The following is a 23,013-nucleotide window of genomic DNA, read 5'->3' on the forward strand; positions in this document are numbered from 1 at the left end:
GTTGCAAATGTGACCAAAGGTGTCAAATCTAACATATAAGAGGGTTCCATCCAGTTCTATCATTTGATACTAAATCTATTTGAGCTTGTCTCCAGTTTTACTTGGTATATCATCATCAAACTGAAACTGGCCTCATGGAGTTTACAGCCAGAACTTTAGAGGTAAATTTACAGAATTTTAACCCATAAATGGCAGATTGTTTACTTAATGCCACTGTTATTATTTGAAGAAAAACACAGTCCTCAAAAAAATATTAGACCAATTATTAGAAGTCTTAATTACAGAATAGATCATCTGTTCATGCTTGCATCGAGGATCAAATAAAGCTATTTTTGGATGAAGTTTGCTGAACTAACAGATGTATAAGAGCAGCCCTAATTAGCATCTCCCAGAGCGAGCTCTGCTTCCTGTCATGTTACTGTTTTTCAGCAATTTGACAAAAAATCACAACTGGTTGTTTTTCTTGGTAAAATGCCGATGTTTTTATAGGAGGTTACTTAGTTTAGAGTAAACTAAAGTCTGTTGGACTCAGATTAAATTCAGCTACATTCTGTTCATCTTCACTGTGCTGGGGCCAGATTCACAAAGTATTCTTAAGAAAATGCTTACTTTGCTCTTAAGACTATTTAAGATTTGGTATTGAAGAAATTCTGATTTCTTAACTTTTTTCCTAAGATAGAACTTGAGAACAATGAGATTCTTGAAAAGTTTAATTTCTTCACAACTTTGAGAAGCCCTCAGCAGTCTGAAAACAGCTACAGTGAAGAGAAGTCTTGATATGCATTTACATTGAGGCAAATATTGTACCTTTTACACATTTAGACAGCTTTAGTTACTTTTCAGATCAAGATTTAAGAAAAAGATCAGTTTAGTTAAAAAAAAAAAAAAAAAAAAAAAGTATATTTAAACATACAAAATATCTCACTCCACCAGTCTACATTGAATCAGGAAACATGTTTTAAGACTACTGAAAATAATGAGCCCCTTTTTGAACAGGATCTCATAGTAGTGGCATCTTTTTGAAGTAGCAATATTTTTCTATGCACACAAATGAAATGTCCAGTTTCTGCAAACCATTTCACTGAATTCAGTTTATAACAGCTCCTCCAAACAAACTTAAATAAAGTTGTAACTTCAAACTTCTAGGACACATTTATGTGACCAAGAAACTGATTATCCTGGGAATCTCAAACAGCCCTAAACTGGTGCATATATAAACTCATCACACAAGAACCCATAATCAGAGCTCTTCTCCATCCATTGGTGCAAAGTGCAAAACAAAAAAACAAACCCAAAATGGCATTTTGACATTTTATTTTTCGTAAATTTGTCAAAATAAATGATACATGCAGCCCTCCAGACATTATGCATCAATTTACAAGACAAGTCGTTTCCAGGCTCCTCCAGGTTTATGTTCTGATGACATCACATGTCAGCTGGTGCAGTGAGACAGGAAGTGATCCACTCAGGCAGCTTTACACACTACAAACATAAAACACAAGTATTAGCAGACAGCTCATGTCCAAGTTTAGTGTAACTGTTACTATTAGACATGTCTCAGGTCTTCAGTCAGGTTATGGTAAATGGGGTTTACTGAAACCTGTGCCAAAAAGTCCTGAGTTTCTCTCCCAATGCAAAAGATTCCACAGCAGAGATAAAAGCTCTGCCCCGGCAGTACAGGCTTGGGTTCACCGTCTACACTACAGAAACACTGTGCATCACTGTGTACATGACATCATACATACCAGCTCAGCCTCCGCTCAGCTCCCTGCTGCCCCCTGCAGGCTGCTGCTCACATGCTGCTGCAGCTGTAGAGACATGAAGCAGTCAGTAAAACCAGAAACACACTGAGCTCTGCTGACCGTCTGCTGCTGCTCAGGCTTTATAGGTCACCACGGTGTTTGTCAGCATGATGTGTTTTATGGAGTCATCACTGCATGTTGGGTTAACATACAAAGGTACAACAGGTTGTGTTACACTCACCGTCAGTCAGGCTGCAGCATCAGTCAGTCCCATACTGAGACACTCATCAAGGCTCCACCTGCAACACATTCAAGGAAAACTGTTACAAGTGTGCACAAGCAACTATTTTATCAGATTCCCTTCTGCTGCAACATTTGATTTTATTCAGTCCAAATATACAGGCCTGAGATATTTTAACAAACATACAAGCAAAGCCAAATGTAATCTTCAGAAGAAAAAGGTGGTAAGGCTCCAGTCTGGAGGTGCAAGAGACCAGGGGCCGGATTCACAGAGCATTAAGAAGAAAATGCTTCTTAAGTGCCATTTCTTACTTAACTTTGCACTTATGACAAAAGATTTGGTATTCCTGAAGAAATTCTGATCTATTGTTTCTTATGTTTGTTTTCCTAAGATAGAACTTGAGAACAAATTAGATTCTTGAAAATAAAGTTCTCATATTTCTTCACAACTTTAAGAGAATCCCTCAGCAGTCTCAAAACAGATACAGTAAAAAAAAAATATCTTTTTATTTGCATTTACTTTACAAATTTGTTTGACATTCATTTGATTTCTTTAAGATTTAGTTTAGCCCTAGACTAATTATTTTGGTAGTTGACATGTAATTGAAATGTCTTTTCAGTCTGACATGTTCCTAGATTACGCTACAATGTGCTCTTAGTAAATCACTGAGGCAGTTGTATTTGATACTAAATTAATGATCAGAAAACTAAGAAGTTCCTAAGACAAACTACAGTTCTTAAGAAAAAATGGTGAATAGCATTTAAGAACATTCTTAGGAACATCCTATTTTTTTCTTCTTAAGAATTCTCTTTAGTTTTATCTTAACACTTTAGTGAATCCAGCCCCTGTTACCTACAGTAAAGCTCCACTAGTTCATATAAAACAGTAAGAGGAGGACATCATGTTGTGGTGTCAGTATGTGAGTGTGCGGCCTTGTACTAGGCCTGACCTGCTGGGATCAGGACAGGCCACTCTCGTCGGGCCATGCTCAGCAGCAGCTCAGAAGCAACAGACTCTAAAACAGAACCTGCAGAGCTCAGAGCTGATACTGAGACTTTCTCTACCAGCACTGTAACACCGAGTCAGACACGTGGCCTGGTCAGCTGACTGAGCGCTGGGTCGGGAACCACCAGTTCCATTAAGCTACAATAAAAGTAGAGCCAGAAGGAACACGCCTAAAGGACAAAGTCCCCTCTGATCTCACTTATCCTGCATGTCATGACTAATGATAGTCTGCAATATCTCAGTTGTTCATATTCACCTTTAGACCTAAAGGCAAGGCATGACTCGGTCAGTAGCTCTATCCCATAGTTTCTGCTCTGCCACAGGACCTCAGCAGTAGAACCAGCATCTCTGAAAGGGAAAGCATGATCATATTAATGCACAATTATAAAGATCAAGCCAAGAGTGAAACACAGTTGCTCACTTTTGCACAACCCATGTTTGAAACATGTACATAAATTAAAGCAAAAGTCAGTTTAAGTAGTTAAAAATGCATTTTGTCTTCAACTTTGATTTTGCCAAACACCATGCATGATAAAAAATTATGAAGTGTATAACCTACTTTAACTTTATAAAGTCAACCACATGGCTTTACTGAGGTTCATACCAGTAAAATATGGCAGTTACCTCACGCTTGACACCACGTGGTAAATTATCTTTACAATTTAAAAAATATCATTGAGTTTCCAGGGCTTACAACTAATTTGTTAACCTCTATGCACTAAAACTCGTAGTTTAACCCTAGCACAGCATTCAGTGCTGAAAGCTGAAAACGTGTTAGCATTACGTGGCTAAATGCTAACGTATTAGCTTTACGCAAGTAGAGTGGTTAAAGGAGGAAAGCTAGCACGTTGCACTCCTTCTCCATTTCTCCAAATAACACTTTGGGGTTTAAAGTTTGTTTTCGAATCACTTTTGCACCGTTATTTCTGCAGGACGAAGCATGGAGTTATAGCTACTTTACCGTTAGCAGCTAGCAGCTAGCACCAAGCCCCTCTAATGGACTCACATGCTTTAGTTTGCTTTCATATGCGTTTTTTTTAATCAGTTACGGTAATTAGATCTTTGAAAATTCAAACAGTTCATTATGACAGCTAATAACACAAGTTATTATTAGTTTTACACCATAAAAGGTTAAATACTTACATTAGCAGACAAAGAGTTGAACATCCGTCTGTATCCCATCATGGAGCTGGAAGACAGAGACTGAGCGGAAGTTACGCAGGAATTTATAGAGTGAAATGCCGCTATGCATCATGGGAAACGTACTTCTCCCATAAATCGTCATACAAGCAGATGGAACACTAGCCTATGTTCTCCTGAACAAGAAAAAGAGGCAGTTTTTTAGTTTTGATTTTAATTTCGTTGTGATTTTTTGTTTTCAAATTCAGTTAGTTTTAATGAGTTTTTAGAGTAAGTTTGCTAGTTTTAATTGTTTCTTTTTTGGAAAATGCTAAGTTTTAGTTTAGTTTTTTTGTAATGGGGTATTTGTTGGGTGCAAGATTAAAAAAAAGTCACAATAAATCTTGCCTTTATTTCCTTTGTCTTATCCATCTCAGCCCCAATAAGTTTATTAATTCATAAAACCAGATAGATGAAATAGATTTAATTCCAACCAAAAAGGTTAACGTATGAAAAAAGTTGACAAAGACGAAAACAAAGGACATTTTCACTATAAGTTTAGTTAGTTTTGTAACCACACAATGCAGTTTCAGTTAGTTATCGTTTGTAGTTTTATTTCAGTGTGTTTGTTTGTTTTGTTTTCCTCCCTCTCTAGGTGTGCGTACAATATGTCCAAGTGGTCGGAATAAAGCTCTTATGCCTGTATTTATAATGAAAATGATAAACATTAAGAAGAAGAAAAAGTCGAGTGAGGCATTACGGTTAAAAGAAAACTCTCCTTGTTGTGTCACTTATAACTGTTTCAATCTACATAGTTAAAAGTTCTGTACAGCAACAATGAAAGTCACATACCACAAATATCAAAAATAAACTTCAAGTGGGAATCAAGGCCACTTTTGAGTCACAGATATAATCTAATTAACACGTGTTTTTATACGTTTTTGCTTGCATTTGCAGCCCCACTTGCAGCAGCAAGTAGTGTTAGATACATATTATGGGATTTAATTCATATAAAAATATTTCAGATATCTTCTATTGTTGCAACTTTGACAAAACTGAAGTGAACACAGAAGACTGTGTGTTTAAAAATGTTTTTAATACAGTAAAATGTACATATATATTGACAGAAAAGAGGACATACAGTCTAATCAGCAGAAAAAATAAAAATATTTGAATGAATGAAAAACATACAGACTATCTTTACAGACATTATAGCAGCATTCATATACATATATAATATATATATATATATATAGAGAGAGAGAGAGATGGGTGTGAGTGCTACTGCTGAGCACACTGGTTCTCCATGCTGCTCTTAGAGTCGACGTGGATCACCTCCACTGATCTTGGTTTCTTTCTCCTCTCCTCTCTCTTGTTCTGCTGCTGGTTCTCCTCCGTCTTTATCTCCTTCTCCTTCTTCTCCTTACAGTCGGTCTGAGGAGAGCTGAAGACACAAACAGTTATTAAAACGTATTAGTTTCTTTAGTTTTGGTTTCCATCGACAGTATGCTGCAGTGTTTCTCTTGCACACCAAATAAGTAATTTCATGAGATAAAACAAGTCTCAGGAGTTTCTGTCGTAGCAAAAGACATCTGATTCAAAGAAACAACATTTTTTAATACTACCGAGTCAGGACCCCAAGCCAAATTTCCGTGACTCGACTCGAACTCACACTGATGACTCAGAACACAATTTGTGGGACTCAGAACCTGACTCTCGCTCTGATGACTGACTTGGACTGCATATTTTAAAAAAGAATGTCAACCATGCATATAAAGAAATGGAACAAGCACATTATTAAAGCTGACTTTAGTCTTTGGTCAGTTTGTGTAAATTTTGGTCATTATGTTTGATGTAGACCTTTTTTATTTCTGTTTCAGCTCTTTGACTTGAGACAATCTTGGAACTCGACTCAAACTTAACCAAATAGGGCACTCATTGAAATACTTGCAAATTCCAAATTTCAACCCTAGAGAATATTGGAGGATACTACATACAACCAGAATGTGTAAAAAAAAAAAAAAAAAAAAAACATACGGACTTGGGTGAGGGGGGGAATATTTTTAGAAAAAAGTTTACGAGATTAAAGTGGCAAATCTACGAGAAAAAAATATGCAGATTTATGAGATTTAAAGTGGTGAATCTGCAAGAAAAAAGTTGCTCCCCTCCCCCACACACTTTTTTTCTCATAAATCTGCGACTTTCTTCGCGCAGATTTGCCACTTTAAATCTCTTAAATCTGTGACTTTTTTCTTGTGGATTTGCAACTTAAATCTAGTAAATTTGCAATTTTTTTCTCAAATTTTTTTCTCAAAACTTTTTTCTCATGGGTGTGGCTTGGGAAAGAGGATCCGCCCAACTTCACCGGTTCATGGCTCAGAAAGTACCTGACTCGGGTCGGTACTTTCTGAGCCGCTACTAACTAGTGGATGCTGATTGGATACGGCTGAGGCGGTGATTTTGCACGTGTGATTCATTTGCAGACTGGTGCAGACTGGACGCTGAGGGGTTAACATCTCCTGCTCTGACTGCAGCTGGTAGAGACTTCTGCAGGAGGACTGGGCCGCTTGTGAGTGCTTTGGGACGGCGCTACTCGTTAAAAAGAGTAGGAACGAGTCTCCAAAACACCAGAAAAAGATGCTAGATTTGTCACTAGTCGCTTTTTTGAAAAAGAGTCGTTTCTATTGGCTCTTCTGTGTTTTTTTATAAAATGTGCAGTAAATACTGACCTGGGGTTTGGAATGACAACAGGCTCATCTCCACTGATCTTCACACACTTGGCAGGTCGTGGCTCGGGCTCTGGACACACAACACACACCAGCAATGATTGACAGCACCTCTACATCACATTAGACTCTGCATCTCCTCCATGTTGCTGTTAGTTTTCCATCCTGTGGTTCTCACCTTGTGTGGAGCTCACTGCCTCGGCTGGAGGACGAGTGTCCTCTTCAGGGTCTGAGGCCTTCGTAGCCTTAGCATCTATGACGTCCATCTCCACGGCAACAACCGGCTCTCCCTTGACATGTGTGGGTTCCTCAGAGGGGGGAACAATGTCGACAGGAAGCTTCTCCTTCTTCTTCTTCTTCTGGATCGGATTCTTTTTGGCCTCTAGAGACAAAATATTGCAGCAAAGTTAGAGTCGTGCCGTGATAAGAAACGTTTCTGCATCCGACCAGCCGTCTGGTTTCTCTCCTCAGCACCTCTGTCGTTGTTCTACTCACCTTTGGGTTCATACTTGTGTTGGAGCTCCTCGACTCGCAGCTGCAGTTTGATCTTGTCGCTCTGAGTCTGCAGCAGGGAGACAGAATGTGAAACTCATCTCACCAGCAGGAGAATATTGTTTTATAATAGAATATTAAAAACTGGCCTAATAACTTGTGCACGGGAACCCCAAGCTCCCACATTGAGTCTGTGGAAAACTGTGGCGTGTGAGAAGATGTTGGGGAGATTAAATTGTGAAAATGAAATGATAAAAGAAAAATGGGATAGTTTTATCAGACAGATGTGTTAATTTGCCTGCCTTGCCTACTCACCTGCCGGTCTTATTTTTAGTTAATTTATCTTCAGATTTTGTATTTTATTTTATTTTATTTTATTTACTATTATTATTTTATTTTTTATGACCTCCATCCTGTCTGTTTTGTTTGATGTTCGTTTGTATGTTGTAATAATGAAAAATATAATAAAAACTTTGAATTGTAAAAAAAAATATTGTTTTATACTGTTGGCAGTCACTAGTTATAACTGAAGGCTAAAGAATAGATAAAAAGTGGAGGTGTACTTTTACCTCGGACATTTCTAAGTTGTTCCGTAACATATAACGGTTTCTATATCTGACTGGCAGAAACATTTTCTTTCTGTTGACAGAAGACAAAAGATGATCTGTTACCTGTTTGAGCAGCCGGTCAGAAGAGAAGAGTTTCCTCTCCAGCTCTAAAGCTCTCTGGCTCTCTGACAACGACTTCATCCTCTGCAGGGAAAGCTCGTCTCCCAGACGCTCTGCATCCGAACTGACAAACAGGAAACACACAGATTTAGACAAAGTAAAGAAGACAAATCTATTGTGAAGCCAATAAACTCCTTTCAACTACGTGTTTCTGTGACCCGTAAGTCATTTTTCTTCTTTGCGAGGTTGAATTTTGGAACCAAATTCTCATAATCCCGACACCACAGATGCAAAGTGGGCAGTATTAATCTAAAACTATTATATTTAAAGATATCATATGATTATTTTAGCTCTCTATGTCTACCAGAAAGCTAAGCCACTTAATACTGCATCACTTTATGATTTATCCACTTTCTACTTTCTTAACTGCTGATGTCTCACATCTGTATACGTCTGTATCCACTTTCGTCCTCTTAAAAGTTCAGTTTTTGGGTTTGCGAGATTTAAAAAAAAGTATTTATGGTAATTTATCCTAGTAGACAAGACAGTGTGTCTCACATGCTACGATGACTTCTATCACTCAGCTCATACAGATTCTCTCCTTTAAATCACAGTATTCATTTATCAGACCACAGAGGCCTTGAAGTATCGAATGGTTTTGGTGTTTTTAAATGCGCTTTATTCTCCATTACAGAGGAAACAAACCAAAGTGTTAGACTGGATGAGTTGAGGTGGTGGCGGTTAAACTCACACAGCGTTGCTGAGCTGCATCTTGAGCAGGTCGGTGTAGTACGTCTCATCCTGGACGTCACTGCTGCCAGCTGGAGACGGATTAGCTGGCTGGGACTTCAACATCACCTACACACAAGCACATATACACACACACACAATACACTTTATTACTAAATACGAATTACTAAGACACAAAATTATTTGAAAAAAGACACAAAATTACCAAAAAACAGACACAGAATTACTAAAAAGACAATTATTTTAAAAAAAAGACACAAAATTATTAGACACACAATTATAAAAAAAAGACACAAAATTATTTGAAAAAAGACACAAAATTATTTAAAAAAAGACACAAAATTACCAAAAAAGACACAGTTATAAAAAGACACAAAATTATTTTTTTTAAAGACACAGAATTACCAAAAAAGACACAATTATTTAAAAAAAGACACAAAATTATTAAAAAAGACACATTTAAAAAAGACACAAAATTATTAAAAAAGACACACAATTATAAAAAAAGACACAAAATTATTTTTAAAAGAGACACAGAATTACCAAAAAAGACACAATTATTTAAAAAAAGACACAAAATTATTAAAAAAGACACACAATTATAAAAAAAAAAGACAAAATTATTTTTAAAAAAGACACAAAATTACCAAAAAAGTAATAAAAGGGACCTTCCACCCACAACACTGTAAAGTGCCATTCATATAAAACTCACATTAAACTTTCATATCAAGGTGGGGGCCACAAAATATTGTCACGAGGGCCGCAATTGGCCCGCGGGCCAAGAGTTTGAGAGCCATGTCTTACGTGATAGTTGTGATGATAACTCTGCAGCTTGGTGGTGAGGTTCTGGATCTCTCCGTTCTTCTCAGCGAGCATGGCCTGCAGCCTCTCCAGCTGAGCCGGGTCGGCCCTGGAGCCCTGCAGCTGCATCAGAGTGGCGATCTGGACCTGCACCACACAACACAACACATCAACAGGGTCCGTACACTTAAGCAGTGGTCAAATTCACGCTTTTTTAAAGCTTTTCCAGCATCTTACACCTGTTGTAAGTTGCATGTTTTAGATGAGTACTTACATACTAAAAGGGGAGATTTCACTGAACCATACCAACAGAGATGGTATTACACTTTTAGGAGGAACGCTCTTCATTTCAGATAGGCTACTCATTATTTTTTACATTGAACATGTGATTATCTACAGTCTATAGATAGATATAGTCAGATTGCAAGAGAAATACAGTAAGAATTTCAAGCATTTACAAGCACTTTATCCACTTTTTAAACCTTGAAAATACAAAATTTAAATTCAAGCATTTTCAAGGACTCCAAGCACCCGTACCAACCCTGATCTAAGCTGTCACTCCTGTTACAAACCAGCAACAGTTGATGTTTCTAGCTGACGTACCTTCATGCGCTGCAGCTGCTGTTTGCTGAATGCGTATTGTTTCTGCAGGGACACATACTGGACCTTCATACTGATGAGCTGTCTCTCCATGGCAGCACGCTTATCCTCCAACTGCAACAACAAGTTAACACTTTACAACACATATTTAGGTGTATAATGATGGATGGTGAAGACAGAGCCTTCCTTCCTTCCTTCCTTCCTTCCTTGCTGCTGGTTTCCTGTAAAGTTTTTACCTCAGCGAACAGAGAGTTGCCTTTACTGTTGGGATCCTGGGCCTGTTGTAGAACCTGGTCCAGCTCCACCTGGAGGTCCCGGTTTGCTTCACGAGATTTCTGTAAAGAGAGAGACGCAAAGACTTACAGCACGGCCATACACAGACACACAGACACACTTAGAGTGAATAATCAGACAGCAGAGCGATGCTTTGTTGCATCATAACTCCACGAAGCAGTCTCAGTAAGTCCCTTCCAAAAAAAAAAAAAAAAAGCTACTCCTGTTGCTATACAGTATTTATGTTCACTTAAATAAACGGTTTCAATAAAACTACTTGTGACATGTCATATTTGACTTTGACTGGACATTTTCTCTCACTTTGCAATAAAAACATTGTGATATATATCGTATATTAATATTCAGCCTAAATACACTACTGGTCAAAAGTTTTAGAACACACCAACTTTTCCAGAATTTAATTGAAAATTATGCAGTTTAATGTCTCAGTGTACTCAGTGTCTCAGTGTGAAATGAATGCACATTTGCAAAATTTAAAATTCTTTATTGAGCATGATAGTGTTTTGAAAGTAAAAAAAAGATTCAAAATCACATTTTATGTTGGACTAAAGGACTAAAAAAAGACACAAAATGACCAAAAAAAGACACAAAATGACAAAAAATGACTAAAAAAAGAGTTAAGTTGTTAACCCATTTCTTGTTCCCTGAAAAAGGCCTACTTATATAATTCTGAAATGTACATCATTTTCCAGTTTTGGTTAAGCTTACCTTTTTTTATTTACCTCTGGCAGTTCACCACTTACCTTTGTACCCTTTCAAGCTGTTCATTTGACTTGAACTGCTTGAATTTCAATAAAAAAACTGGAAAAATTGGGGTGTTCTAAAACTTTTGACCGGTAGTGTATATCAGGATATGACTTTTGATCCATATGGCCCAGCCCTAGTATAAGCTCATGTATATAAGCTGTAAGGCTGTCCTTTTACCTCTAGTGCATTAAAACAGGAAACGGCCTCCTTCTCCCGCTCCTCCTTCTCCTCTGTGACCTGCTCCAGCTGGCGCTGCAGGCTGCTGTTGGTCAGCTGCAGCTGCTGCTCTCTGAAGCGAGACTCCTGCAGCGTCTGCTCCAGCTCCACCTGGTGGACAAACATTCACCTGACTGATGAATAATAATATAACCACAGCTGACGGAGAAACTCGCTGAGATCAGCAGCAGATGACACAAAGGTCAAGGTGATTTATATTACAGTGTCCCTGATGATCCCCCCTCACCTTAATGTCCTCCAGCTCCATGATGTTGTTCTGCACCTCCATCATCTCACTAGTCATGGAGCTCTGGGTGTTTTCATTCAGAGCTCTCAGCTCCTCCATCTTGTTGTTCAGAGTCTCAGTCTGAACTTCCAGTTTGTGTTGCAGCTGTTTCTGGTTCAGCTGAGATTCCTCCAGAGCCGACTGCAGCCTCAGCACCTGGGACAGGGGACAGGGGACACAGAGGTAAGGGTTAGTCTGTGGAACTTGATATGGTGCTACTAGAGATGGGCCGTTTGACACTGAGGCTCTGAAGCCTGTTTCACTCTTCTGAAGCGGACTGGTTCGAAACACTGTGTTGAGCAGGGGTCTCAAACTCAAATTACCTGGGGGCCGCTGGAGGCAGTATCAAAATAACCAAAAAAAGACACAAAATGACAAAAAAAAAGACACAAAATTACAAAAAAGGACACAAAATGACCAAAAAAAGACAAAGTTATTGAAAAAAATACACAAAATGACAAAAAAAAGACAAAGTTATTTAAAAAAGACACAAAATTACTAAAAAAAAATACACAAAATTACCAAAAACTTTCATATCAAAGTCAGGGCCACAAAATATCATCACAAGGGCCGCAATTGGCCCGCGGGCCGCAAGTTTGAGACCCCTGGTGTTGAGGCTTGTATCAGAGCTCGGTGATCATGTGACCGGTGGCGTTCGAGGCTTGGTGCATCACAACGAAGCACCTGAAGTGAGGTGAATGATTTGAATCTTTGGCGCTGCTTCATTCGTTACGCAAAATGATCTGCCCCCCCCTCCAGGGAAAAAAAACAGGCAAACACACCGCTGTAAAGGGAACAGGCTGACTGGATTTATAACACAAGAAACAGACTGTGGTGCAATACTTGTTTTATCTTGATTCAATAGTTGGCAGCCAAATTGTAATTTAAAAGTAAGAACTTATTAACAGCTTGTTGTTGAGCTCACACAGAGTAGAGAACAGCACATTAGTATCCTGATGTCTATACTACATTATTCTCTTTTAGGGACCAGAAGTTTTATTCTAAACATTTCTTTGTACCTTGTTGTTGAGCTCGTTGAGCGCTGCACTGTGGCTCCTCTCCAGCTGTTCCTGTTTCTCCTCAAACTGCTGTCCCTGCTGCTTCTTCACACAGTCGTAGTCTGACTGCAGGGACTTCAGCATCCGAGTCTTTAGCTCCACTTCCCTCTGAAGAGAGTACTTCTCCTGCTCCAGAGCCTGTGACACACATCACACACACACACACACACACACACAAACAGACAGACAGGTTTGAAACAATTCAGACCAACCCAGACGTCTCTGTGAACAGCTTTCCTGGCCTCTGTGCTGCGTTTCTGAGTTTGCAAATGTGAGAAAATATTTGGACACCAAGTTCAAAGGAGTGAAACCAGTTCTATATTGAAAAGAGCTCAGTCAGATTAAGGAGGGTTCTTTTATTGCTACTAGAAGGAACCAATAAGTGAGAACAGAAAATATGGTTTCTGTGGAATTTATTACCAGCATTGAGCCTCTAATATTTGTAATATTTTTTTTACTGAGAAAAGAGAGTGTACTGATAGTGCCAAGTTTGGTCTGGCTGTTAACAATGAGCTCCGTACTATAGCAGAGCCTGATATCTGCACATCTGGACACATCTAAAGTATCTAAAGAATCTAAAGTCTTACCTCCAGTGCGTTGGTCATCTCCACTCTCTGCTCGTCCAGTCGGTTCTGCATTTCCATCTGCTGGTTGAGGAGATCCAGACCAGCCTGAGCAGCCTGGTGGACCTGCTCCTGCTTCTCCCTCAGCTGGCTCCTCAGACGCTCCATCTCCTGCTCTGCTTCCATCTGAAAAGGTGTAAATCTCAAGTAAGGTTACCTGCGACTTTTAAAAGTTAGATTAGTTCATACCACTTACTGTGTATATCTCTACATATATTTATGAATTGCTACATGCAACAACTTATTTAACATTGCAGCAATTGCTGCTGTCTGCTTTGGTTTTGAGTTGGATTTTGTAGTTACTGCAAGTTTTACATCGTGATTTCTCTGAAATAAAGCCAAGTTGAAATATAAAACTTTGTCACAAGATAAAACAGACATCAAGGAGTTCATTATTAGTTATAACTCAATTTCGACCAACAATGTAGTTACTGCAGTTAGACTTTGTAGGGCAGTATGTGCCTTATGTTTTTTACATTCTTTATTCTCTTTTCCATATCTATGTGTCTGAATCTTTAGTTGCTATGACAACTAAATGTCCCCACTGCGGGATAAATAAAGTTATATCATGTCTTAACGTCATCTCTCTTAGTTCTGGTGTCAGTTACTGTTTCGACAACAATGGCGCTTTAACGTGTCTTCCAGCTTGTTTTTCGCCTGACAAAACACCGTAACGGGCGACTAATCAACTCTAGACAACATTTATTGACATGGTTTTCTTCTGAGGTTATAAAAACGAACAATATATGACAAGAACAACACATAAACACATTCTGTTACCTTGTTGCCGATCAGTCGTCTGTCTGTCAAACCGCCGCAGCCGTTTGAATCCAGATCCCGTGCCTGAAGTATCGCGAGACGAGAGTTTGCCCTCTTCTGCTTCTTCTTTTGTGTTTTATTGGCGGTACAGGTGCATTACCGCCACCTACTGACTGGAGTGTGGAGCAGTAGATTGACAGGAAAATGATACTGAAAATAATAATACTGAAAATAAATGAATAAATGAATAAATGAATAAATGAATAAATGAATAAATGAATAAATGAATAAATAAAATGAATGAAGTAGTAATAATAATAATAATAATAATAATAATAATAATAATAATAATAATAATAATAATAATAAAATTAAGATAAATAAATGTTTTAGTAGATTGACAGGAAAATAAGGAGATAAAATAATAATACTGATAAAAAGAAGAATAATAAAATTAATAAAGTAATAATAATAACAAAATTAAGATAAATAAATGATTAATGGGAAAAGGTGGAAACAATAGTGTAAATAATAGCATTTTACATACAAATATAAATAATTAAATACATTTCGTCACCCTGTTAAAATAATCGCCTAACTCATTTTTTCAAGTTTTGCAGGAAACACAAAAAACTTCACCAAAATTGTAACATATGACATTTATTGCTCATTTCACTCAAAAAGGATGTAACAAAGGATGGCTATTGGCATATTAATAACACTGTGTGTAAATTATGTAACTTAAGAGAAATAAATTATTTTTTTGAACATGCCTTTGTGACTTAAGCAAGATATGGTAACACTTTATTTTGAAGGTGTCTACTTAAGAGTGACACAAGCCTGTCAGAAACATGACATGACAAGTATCATGAGCATTAATGTTACTTCAAAGTGTCATTGTGTGTGTTTTTCATATTTAACCTTTAATTACCCTGTAAGATAACATTCTGTGTAAGTGGTCATGAAGGATGATCAACATTTATAGACAGATTTTTATAAAGCCTTACAAATGCATTATAATGTCTTATGAATGCATTATATACCTGACCTTTAGATGAACTGTTAGTGAATATTTGCATGGGCCAACTTAATACATAATAGGAAGCCTAGCATAAATAAACCCAATGAAACTATAGAAGCACTGTGCTGAAAGCTGATCCCTGGAGCTCAATTACAAGTCATCAGTGCAGCTCAGTGCTCCACCGCCACACTTTGGATCCCTGCTGACTTCACTGATGCAGCTGGAACACTTCGCTGATTCATTTCTGATGCTGCTGCTTTATCTGTTTATTTTCTATTTGCTTTGTTTTTGTATATTTTGACTATATAATTTTGGGGTTTATATTTATTTTGTACTTGCCTAGTCTATGGATGTATTGGATAAAATAATGTGTGCTCTGACAGCTGATATAATTATGCATCCAAGGAAAATCCAATAAAAATAATTTTGAAAGAAAGATGGAGACATTTGCCTTCCACTCACATGAAACAGACTGATGAGTTCCAGTATTTTAACAGGGATAAAGATTTTTAACATGGGCAGGAAACTGCAAAGACATTACTACCATTACAACAGCATTGTTCAAAACAAAGTGCTCTGAAGACCCTGAAAAAAAGAAAGAAAAAAGACACTGAAGTCATCTAGCCAAAAGCTTGATGTTGATTTGGCCCTGGGAGACTGAAATAAAAAAAAAATCACAAATTCAAGTAGTGTAATTCCAACATTAACGTACTTTCACACACTATTTTTAATTCTTCAAGCAAAGGTGGTGCTTTTATTTTGAAGGCCAAATTGCTTTACTTCTGGGAACTTTACTTTCCAGCTTGACACAGTTTATTTACTTCCCCTTCTCCAAGGTAACCAACCGGTATACACACACACACAGACACACTGAAGCTGTATACAGTCATATAGCTTCATAGATACAGACAAACACACACAGACTCACATCAGTACAGAGCTGCTGCACATCTACCACAGGTAGGGTTTCACTCTGTGTGTGTGTCAAGTCAACTAATGAGGTTAACATGACCTTACTGTCACAGTAACAGGAGTGTGTGTGTGTGTGTGTGTGTGTGTGTGTTTCCAGTGTGTGAAGATGATGGTGAAGAACGACATGGAGCGTCTGGGCGTCTTTAAGGAGATGAGCTACATCTCTGTAGGAGACAAGTTCACTCCGTCCACCAACCGTAAGACCCGTCTGTCTGGACCAGAGTTATAACTGTGTTGAGTTTGAGTGAAAGCAGTTTTCCCAAATTCAGTATTTTTCTGGGGAACATTGAGCATTAACCCTCTGAAATATTTGCCTATTATGTCTGTTAAAAAATCTGATAAAAAATCTTCACCATGCCATGTTGGTATCAGTTTTTCAGCGTTACCTCACCTAAATGTCCTGATAAATATTTTTTTTACGTTGACTTACTTGATCAAAATTTTAAACCCAACAGAAACATAAAATCTGATCTTGAAAATTATGTTTCAAAACACAGATTTTTAAATATTGCAAATATGAACACAGGTTGCATATATAACATATAACAGGTAAAATGAGGATAATCTCTAGTTCTATATTTTATACTAAATATATTTGACATTATCTCTGGTTTTACTTGGCTGAAAATCATTGAAAAAAAATCTGGTATGGAGTTTCAAGCCAGAACTTTAGAGGGAAGCTGATGGAGAGACTCAATGTTGCTTCATTTTTGACTATCTCACTATGTGACCAGTTTAATTAAGTGCTGAGGTTTGGAGGCATGTCACCTGTCAAGACTTTATTAATGAAAAGGAAATGCCAGTGTGTCCAGCCAGCAATCTTTTCTCTAAATCAGCTGCTGCAGAAGCAGCTCGTGCTAGCTGCTAATGCCTTTAGTCCAGCAGGAAATAAAGAATACAGACTTTGTTGTTCTTTATACTCCATCAACTCTGTGACTTAGGGAGCACTAGTGGAGTATTGCTAAGGTCAGGTTGACATTGGACTTAGTTAAAGGCTGCTGAGTCTCATCCAGACACTAAACCAGGTCTCTTTCCTCCACGTCCAGGTCCTTTCAACGAGTCGGCCTATCGGAGCCGGCAGATGCAGGCGGGGATCTCTAAACAGCGATGTGCTCTTCAGAACGGCTTCTTTGACAAATCCTTCAAACGGATATTTGAGCGTGAAGCTCTGAGTGACCCGCTGAGACTGGCCCGGCAGAACCGCATCCAGCAGGCCAAGAAGAACCTGGGCAAGACCTTCCTGCCCTGCAACGGGGTCAAGAAGACGTGAGGGGAGATACACAAGCACAGACACACCTCAGTAACTGAGTCAATATCACTCTAAAGTCAGTCATCATAAAAATGGAGCAAAAATAATAAAACTCTGAGGTCTTGTTTTAAATGGCCAAACATTTACACACATATCAGAACAATGAAAAGTCTCCTAAAATGTGTTTTTTTCCTTCATTTTATACTGTTTTTTTTCATTGGATGTAGCTGATTTTGGCAGCATGTCTCACACACTGCTCCGCCTACTACAGTGTGTGTAATTAGTGGTTAAATGATACTAATTCAGAAAAAAAAATTACATGGTTATATTGTCCACAACAAGCCAATTGTGGCCCTCGTGAGGATATTTTGTGGCCCCCACCTTGATATGAAAGTTTAATGTGAGTTTTATATGAATGTCACTTTACCATGATGTGTGTGGAAGGTCCCTTTAATTACTTTTTTGGTAATTGTGTGTCTTTTTTTGGTAATTTTGTGTCTTTTTGTAATAATATTGTGTCTTGTTTAAAATAATTTTGTGTCTTTTTTGGTAATTCTGTGTTTTTTCAGTCATTTTGTATCTTTTTTTTCTGTCATTTTGTATCTTTTTTCTGTCATTTTGTGTCTTTTTTGACATTTTGTGTCTTTTTAAAGTAATTTTGTGTCTTTTTTGGTCAATTTGTGTCTTTTTTTAAGTAATTTAGTTTTTTTTCTGTCATTTTGTGTCTTTTTTTTGTAATTTTGTGTCTTTTTTTTATCATTTTGATACTGCCTCCAGGTAATTTGAGTTTGAGACCCCTGTTCTAAACAGTAAACAGTCAACTTGCTAACTGAGTCATGTTAGCATAACATGACTCAGTTACTCAGCATAACCTCTACTTAATACAATAAATATGAAATTAAGTGGAAAATCTGAACTGTATTTTTGACTTCTAACTTATAATAATATCGTCTGTGTGCCTCCAGCTGTGGTTCAGGGAGTTACTATGGGACTCTGTCAGGACCAGTTGAAGCCATGAGTCCACTGGCAGTCGCCCGGAAACCTCATCAGCCTCCTGGACGCAACATCGTCACCTCTCCCCCCAAGAAAGGCAGCGGTTACAGGTTCATGGCAAGAAATAAAAAAAAAAAATAACCCCCTAAAACCTGAAGTGTCAACTATGAAAGAAAGAAAAAATCAAAGCAAAAAAAATAAAAAATAAAAAATATATATATATATACTTTTATAAATTTTCATTTAAATTGATGTACTTCCAGGTCACTTTGGCCCTTAGAGACTGTAAAAACGAGATAACGAGAAAACAAAACTTTACCTTTAGTAAAGCTGAACACTTATATTTAAAGTAACATAAAATATACCACTTGTAACATAAAATATACTACAAAGGCTCAGCCCATTTCTTAAACGGAGAGTGCCATCTAGTGGTTTTAGCATTACAACCAACAACACGATTCCAGAAGCTTTGGGACTTTGTCTAAAATGTGAATGAAACAGAATTTGCTAATCCTTTTTTCCCGCATGTATGTATTCAGTTAAAATCATAAAAAGACAATATATTTATAATGTTCAAACTGATAATCTAACGTTTTTGTAAATACACTCTTTTCATGAATTCTGTTTTTATTTACAATTTACTTTCCAATTGTAACCAGAATGCTACGGCTACCTGATGATGATAATAACACAATACTTTGTACAGCTGAAGTACATAGCATGTGTTTGTTCCTGCAGTTATCCCAACGTGACTCTGTCCAAACTGGAGCTGTACGCCTCCGACCCCTACAGCAGAGCCAGAGAACTACTGAAGGTAACACTAATGAGACTATTGTCATCATATATATATAACATCATATATTATTATTGTTCAGCCGCCGAGGCACCTTGTAACTGACCGACTCCTATTGTCAACTGCACTGGCAGTATTTATGTCCCTTGTACAAGAATAATTGTACTTTTTTTTATGTGGGCATGAATAAATATTTTAAATGTGTGTGTGTGTGTGTGTGTGTGTGTGTGTGTGTGTGTGTGTGTGATATAGAGGGAGACAGAAATCCACCGGTCCAAGTTAAGAGACGGTCCCTTCAAACTCAACCTCCACCCCAAAGATTATTTCCAAGGCAACCCGTACCGCAGCGACAAGCCGGCTCCCCCTGCACCCAAGAGCCTCCCCGCTGCTCAGAGGAGCCCTGCAGCCCCCTTCAAGCCCTCGTCACCCAGCAAAAAGGTGATTCTGTCTGCTGCACCACATCAGGGTTTAATATTGACTGTTTATCTGATTGTGATGTTATGAGTTAACTGATTGTAGTATATTTTATGTTAAATTTAATATAAGTGTTCTTCTTTGCTAGAGAAGCCCCAGTCTGACCTTTTGTTCAGAACAGAACTGTTACAACTGGTTAAAACGATAATAATGAACTGTAAAGATCTGGGAGTTGTCAGACAGAAGAGGCTGTTGAATTTGAATATAAACAAGTATAGGTTGTATCCTTTTAAGGTTAAAAAGTAGACTTAGCAGGGTGCTCGTTCCAAGGAAAACGTGCCCATGCACTGGGTATGTGCTGGAACATTCAAGTTAAATGATCTTACACACAGACAGAAAAGCCAGAGAGAACTGAGGGCTCCATTGGACTCGAGACCACCTTTTTTCAGCAGCCTTGAAATTGACAAAGTTCTCCTCCGCTGTACCTAGGCAGTGTATTCTGATGTTTGATAATTAAGAAAACTAAAAGGAACTTCGACTTGATCTTTAATCCACTTTTCTCACTCAGAGAGGTAGTAAATTGACCCTACATGATGTTTATGTTTATGTATCCTGTGTTAGATTGGAGGAATGAAAGCGGGGACATTTGACAGCTATCCCTTACATTCTGCTGATCCTTACGTCCACCGCCGCTCCAAGACGACCAACCCAGAGCCGGTCTTCCGTCCTTCTCCTGGTCCTAAGAGCACGCCTGTCAAGAGCATCATCACCGTCAACGTTAACAGGTTTGATCTCTGTTTCTATTAACCTTCTGTTCTCACACGGAGGCTTTCAGGCCTCATAAATCACCAAACATCATCCTGTTAGGTGCTATGACACAGATGAAGCTTCCTTCTGAAGCTCGACTTTCTTGTGATGGCCAAATGAAGCTTCATTAACCCATTTAAGCCGGGAAAGCATTACAGCATTTCTACCATTAAACCGGGGGCGCTGTTGTTTTATTCTACCATTAAAGCCGGGAAAGCGGATACGTTGTTTTGTAGTATTTGTAGTTTTTTCCACCTATTTTCAGTCTTTTGGCCAATTGCAATTGATGCATGCAATTGAATGCATCAGAATGCATGTGGGAGTGTCACAATGCAACATGGGCCTTTTCCAGACCAAAAAAAGACACAAAATGACCAAAAAAAGACACAAAAAGGCATAAAATGACTAAAAAAAGACACAAAATGACTAAAAAAAGGCACAAATTACTAAAAAAAGACACAAAATGACCAAAAAAGACACAAAATTACAAAAAAAGACACAAAAAGACACAAAATTCCCCCAAAAAAGACACAAAATTCCCCAAAAAAGACACAAAATGACCAAAAAAAGACACAAAAAGACACAATATGACTAAAAAAAGACACAAAATGACCAAAAGAGACACAAAATGACAAAAAAAGACCAACTGACCAAAAAAGGCACACAATGACTAAACAAGGACACACAAAGAGACAAAACGACTAAAAAAAGACACAAAATGAGAATACATGTGGGAGTGTTGCAATGCATCATGGGACTTTTCCAGAACTGAAATCATGGTGAAGACGACTATAGCTGAGGGAGCTCAGATATAACAGCTATAAGCTCTCAAATACTTTTTGAATTTCATTTCTATCTGCTACAGAGGCTGAAAAATCTATTATTTAGTAGAAGAGTTGACACTTCTGTTGAATTTACAGAAAAACTTCAGGTTTTAGGGGGTTATTTTAAAATCACCCAGAGGTTTTACAGGCATTTTTCCAGGTGTTTTAGGCCTAAATGGGTTAAACATTTTCTTTAGTTTCTGGGCCCACTGACTAGGTGAGCCTGTACCCTATGCATTGCTATTTAAGTGGCATATTTGGTAAATTATCTCAAGTTTATCAGAAAAAGGGATTATCAAACACATTATTTCATGTTTTCCACAGCACCTTACTTTCAGCTGCCAATTGTTGCAACATAAATATTCAAAATGTGCAAAAAGTATTTTTTTTCTTTCTTTTTCAGAAGTGTGAACTCTTCAAACTACTCCTCAACCATTCCAGCTGTGATGACCTTCTGATGACAGAACACAAACTGCACCAATACTGGATGACTTTAGCTATCAGCCATTGGATTCCTACAGATATTTAGCCTTGAAAAAGATCCATCCCAGTATGGGTGATACAGCTTTAGCCATCTTCAGAGGCTGAGAACTTTCCCCCTTTTTTCCCTTTTCTCTTTATAAGGCTGCTGTAATGCTCTGAAGTCACACAGGAACACACCAGAGCTCAAATAAAGAAAGCTGAGAAGACTTCCTTTAGTCTTCCGTTCTGTCATAAGGTGCTTTTATTATCAGACTTTTGGGGGGAAAACAATTAGTCATTGTAGTGGAAAATCTTACCAGACAACAAGATTTTCTAAAGAAACAGCCCTGATTTATTGACAAGTATCACAAAACAGATACAATATTGAAGATACACAAACAGGTCCTTGGTTCCAACAGCAACTGCGCAGTTTTCATATTTGTGTCACTATTATACCTAATGTTTGTGCGTCAGGTCTCTTGATTTCCTGTTAATGTTCCAAATGGTGCGGTGGGATTTCCTAAATCAGAGCTGCTCTGATCTTAATCAAGCAGGAGTTTCCTGTAAAGAGACTGTGAATGTTTATTTTCTGTGTGTTTATAAAAACATATGTGATTCATTTTTAAACTGCTATATGTCAGATATTTTAATACAGGCCACGCCCTCTCAAATGTCCTCTCACTCTGCGTGTCTCCACTACAAAAAGGCCCCCAGAGGGATTTAGAGACTCTGGAGGTGACGTATGGTTTTGGATAGTTGCGGCAGATTAAATACGGGAGACGCAACTGTGGCCGCCGTCGCTAACTGTGCACAACGTCAGCAGCTGATCATAAACAAAGCAGCATGGCTTATTATGCACAGCGTCTTCGCTGATCACAAACATAGTGATTGTGAATTAACCAGTTAACATCCAAGCAAAGTCAACTGTTAAATGTTGCTGATATGACTGATTGTTGAAGGTATTTATGTGGCAGCTCTGGTGTTTATGTCTAAAGTCCAAAGTACAATGAACATTTTGAGTTTGATACGAACCAGTAAAAAGGAGAATCACAGGAGGAACAGGTAGTGTGGCCGAGTGGTCTAAGGCGCTGGATTTAGGCTCCAGTCTCTCTGGAGGCGTGGGTTCAAATCCCACCACTGCCAGATTTTCTGGACTTCTGGGACTATTGGAGGAAAATTGTCAAATTGATACATGAAATGAACCCAGTGGCTGGCACACCTGATCCACTCAGGTGATTTGTTGGAACCAAATACTTCAGTCACATGGCCTTATCTCAATCAGTCTGACACCACTGAGACATAGTGAACTGTAAATACTTGAGACCAGTAAAGCTCAATACTTTCTCTTATT

The 23,013-nt window shown here is 38.1% G+C and overlaps 2 protein-coding genes, 2 long non-coding RNA genes and 2 other non-coding genes across 6 annotated transcripts; 2 read left to right on the forward strand and 4 right to left on the reverse strand.

The window, feature by feature from the left end:
- Nucleotides 1-1,299: 1,299 nt before the first annotated feature.
- LOC131981878 (uncharacterized) lies at nucleotides 1,300-1,809 on the reverse strand. Its single transcript, XR_009395328.1, has 2 exons — nucleotides 1,746-1,809; nucleotides 1,300-1,482 (listed from the first exon to the last, which is right to left on the reverse strand). It is a non-coding gene; the product is annotated as an uncharacterized LOC131981878 (long non-coding RNA).
- A 175-nt stretch (nucleotides 1,810-1,984) lies between these two features.
- LOC131981877 (uncharacterized) lies at nucleotides 1,985-4,208 on the reverse strand. The gene is made up of 3 exons (XR_009395327.1): nucleotides 4,132-4,208; nucleotides 3,245-3,336; nucleotides 1,985-2,041 (listed from the first exon to the last, which is right to left on the reverse strand). It is a non-coding gene; the product is annotated as an uncharacterized LOC131981877 (long non-coding RNA).
- On the reverse strand, nucleotides 2,906-3,102 carry LOC131982412 (small nucleolar RNA SNORA74). Its single transcript, XR_009395398.1, has one exon. It is a non-coding gene; the product is annotated as a small nucleolar RNA SNORA74 (small nucleolar RNA).
- Nucleotides 4,209-5,182: 974 nt separating the features above from the next.
- Nucleotides 5,183-14,162, reverse strand: spdl1 (spindle apparatus coiled-coil protein 1). The gene is made up of 14 exons (XM_059346498.1): nucleotides 14,149-14,162; nucleotides 13,333-13,494; nucleotides 12,707-12,883; nucleotides 11,649-11,843; nucleotides 11,363-11,512; nucleotides 10,381-10,479; nucleotides 10,148-10,258; nucleotides 9,548-9,691; nucleotides 8,745-8,851; nucleotides 7,997-8,117; nucleotides 7,329-7,395; nucleotides 7,012-7,215; nucleotides 6,837-6,906; nucleotides 5,183-5,551 (listed from the first exon to the last, which is right to left on the reverse strand). Exons 2-14 carry the CDS (start codon nucleotides 13,492-13,494, stop codon nucleotides 5,389-5,391), a joined length of 1,770 nt encoding a protein of 589 aa, XP_059202481.1. The 5' UTR covers nucleotides 14,149-14,162; the 3' UTR covers nucleotides 5,183-5,388.
- A 1,865-nt stretch (nucleotides 14,163-16,027) lies between these two features.
- Nucleotides 16,028-21,869, forward strand: cfap96 (cilia and flagella associated protein 96). The gene is made up of 8 exons (XM_059346804.1): nucleotides 16,028-16,108; nucleotides 16,218-16,317; nucleotides 17,167-17,386; nucleotides 18,335-18,472; nucleotides 19,101-19,176; nucleotides 19,408-19,593; nucleotides 20,191-20,354; nucleotides 21,604-21,869. Exons 2-8 carry the CDS (start codon nucleotides 16,227-16,229, stop codon nucleotides 21,656-21,658), a joined length of 930 nt encoding a protein of 309 aa, XP_059202787.1. The 5' UTR covers nucleotides 16,028-16,108; nucleotides 16,218-16,226; the 3' UTR covers nucleotides 21,659-21,869.
- Nucleotides 21,870-22,723: 854 nt separating this feature from the next.
- On the forward strand, nucleotides 22,724-22,805 carry trnal-uag (transfer RNA leucine (anticodon UAG)). The gene has a single exon. It is a non-coding gene; the product is annotated as a tRNA-Leu (tRNA).
- The last annotated feature ends 208 nt before the right edge of the window (nucleotides 22,806-23,013 follow it).

This window comes from Centropristis striata, chromosome 12 (assembly GCF_030273125.1).
Source record: "Centropristis striata isolate RG_2023a ecotype Rhode Island chromosome 12, C.striata_1.0, whole genome shotgun sequence".
In the NCBI taxonomy this organism is placed as follows: Eukaryota; Metazoa; Chordata; class Actinopteri; order Perciformes; family Serranidae; genus Centropristis; species Centropristis striata.

Excerpts from the sequence above, each read along its gene's own strand:
- spdl1 (XM_059346498.1), bottom strand. The coding sequence starts at position 13,494 with ATGGAAGCAGAGCAGGAGATGGAGCGTCTGAGGAGCCAGCTGAGGGAG. Across the intron at positions 12,884-13,332 it reads AGATGACCAACGCACTGGAG|GCTCTGGAGCAGGAGAAGTA; the intron begins GTAAGACTTTAG and ends TGTGTGTCACAG. Across the intron at positions 6,907-7,011 it reads GGCAGTGAGCTCCACACAAG|AGCCCGAGCCACGACCTGCC; the intron begins GTGAGAACCACA and ends TTGTGTGTCCAG.
- cfap96 (XM_059346804.1), top strand. The coding sequence starts at position 16,227 with ATGATGGTGAAGAACGACATGGAGCGTCTGGGCGTCTTTAAGGAGATG. Across the intron at positions 19,177-19,407 it reads GAGCCAGAGAACTACTGAAG|AGGGAGACAGAAATCCACCG; the intron begins GTAACACTAATG and ends TGTGTGATATAG. Across the intron at positions 20,355-21,603 it reads ATCACCGTCAACGTTAACAG|AAGTGTGAACTCTTCAAACT; the intron begins GTTTGATCTCTG and ends TTTCTTTTTCAG.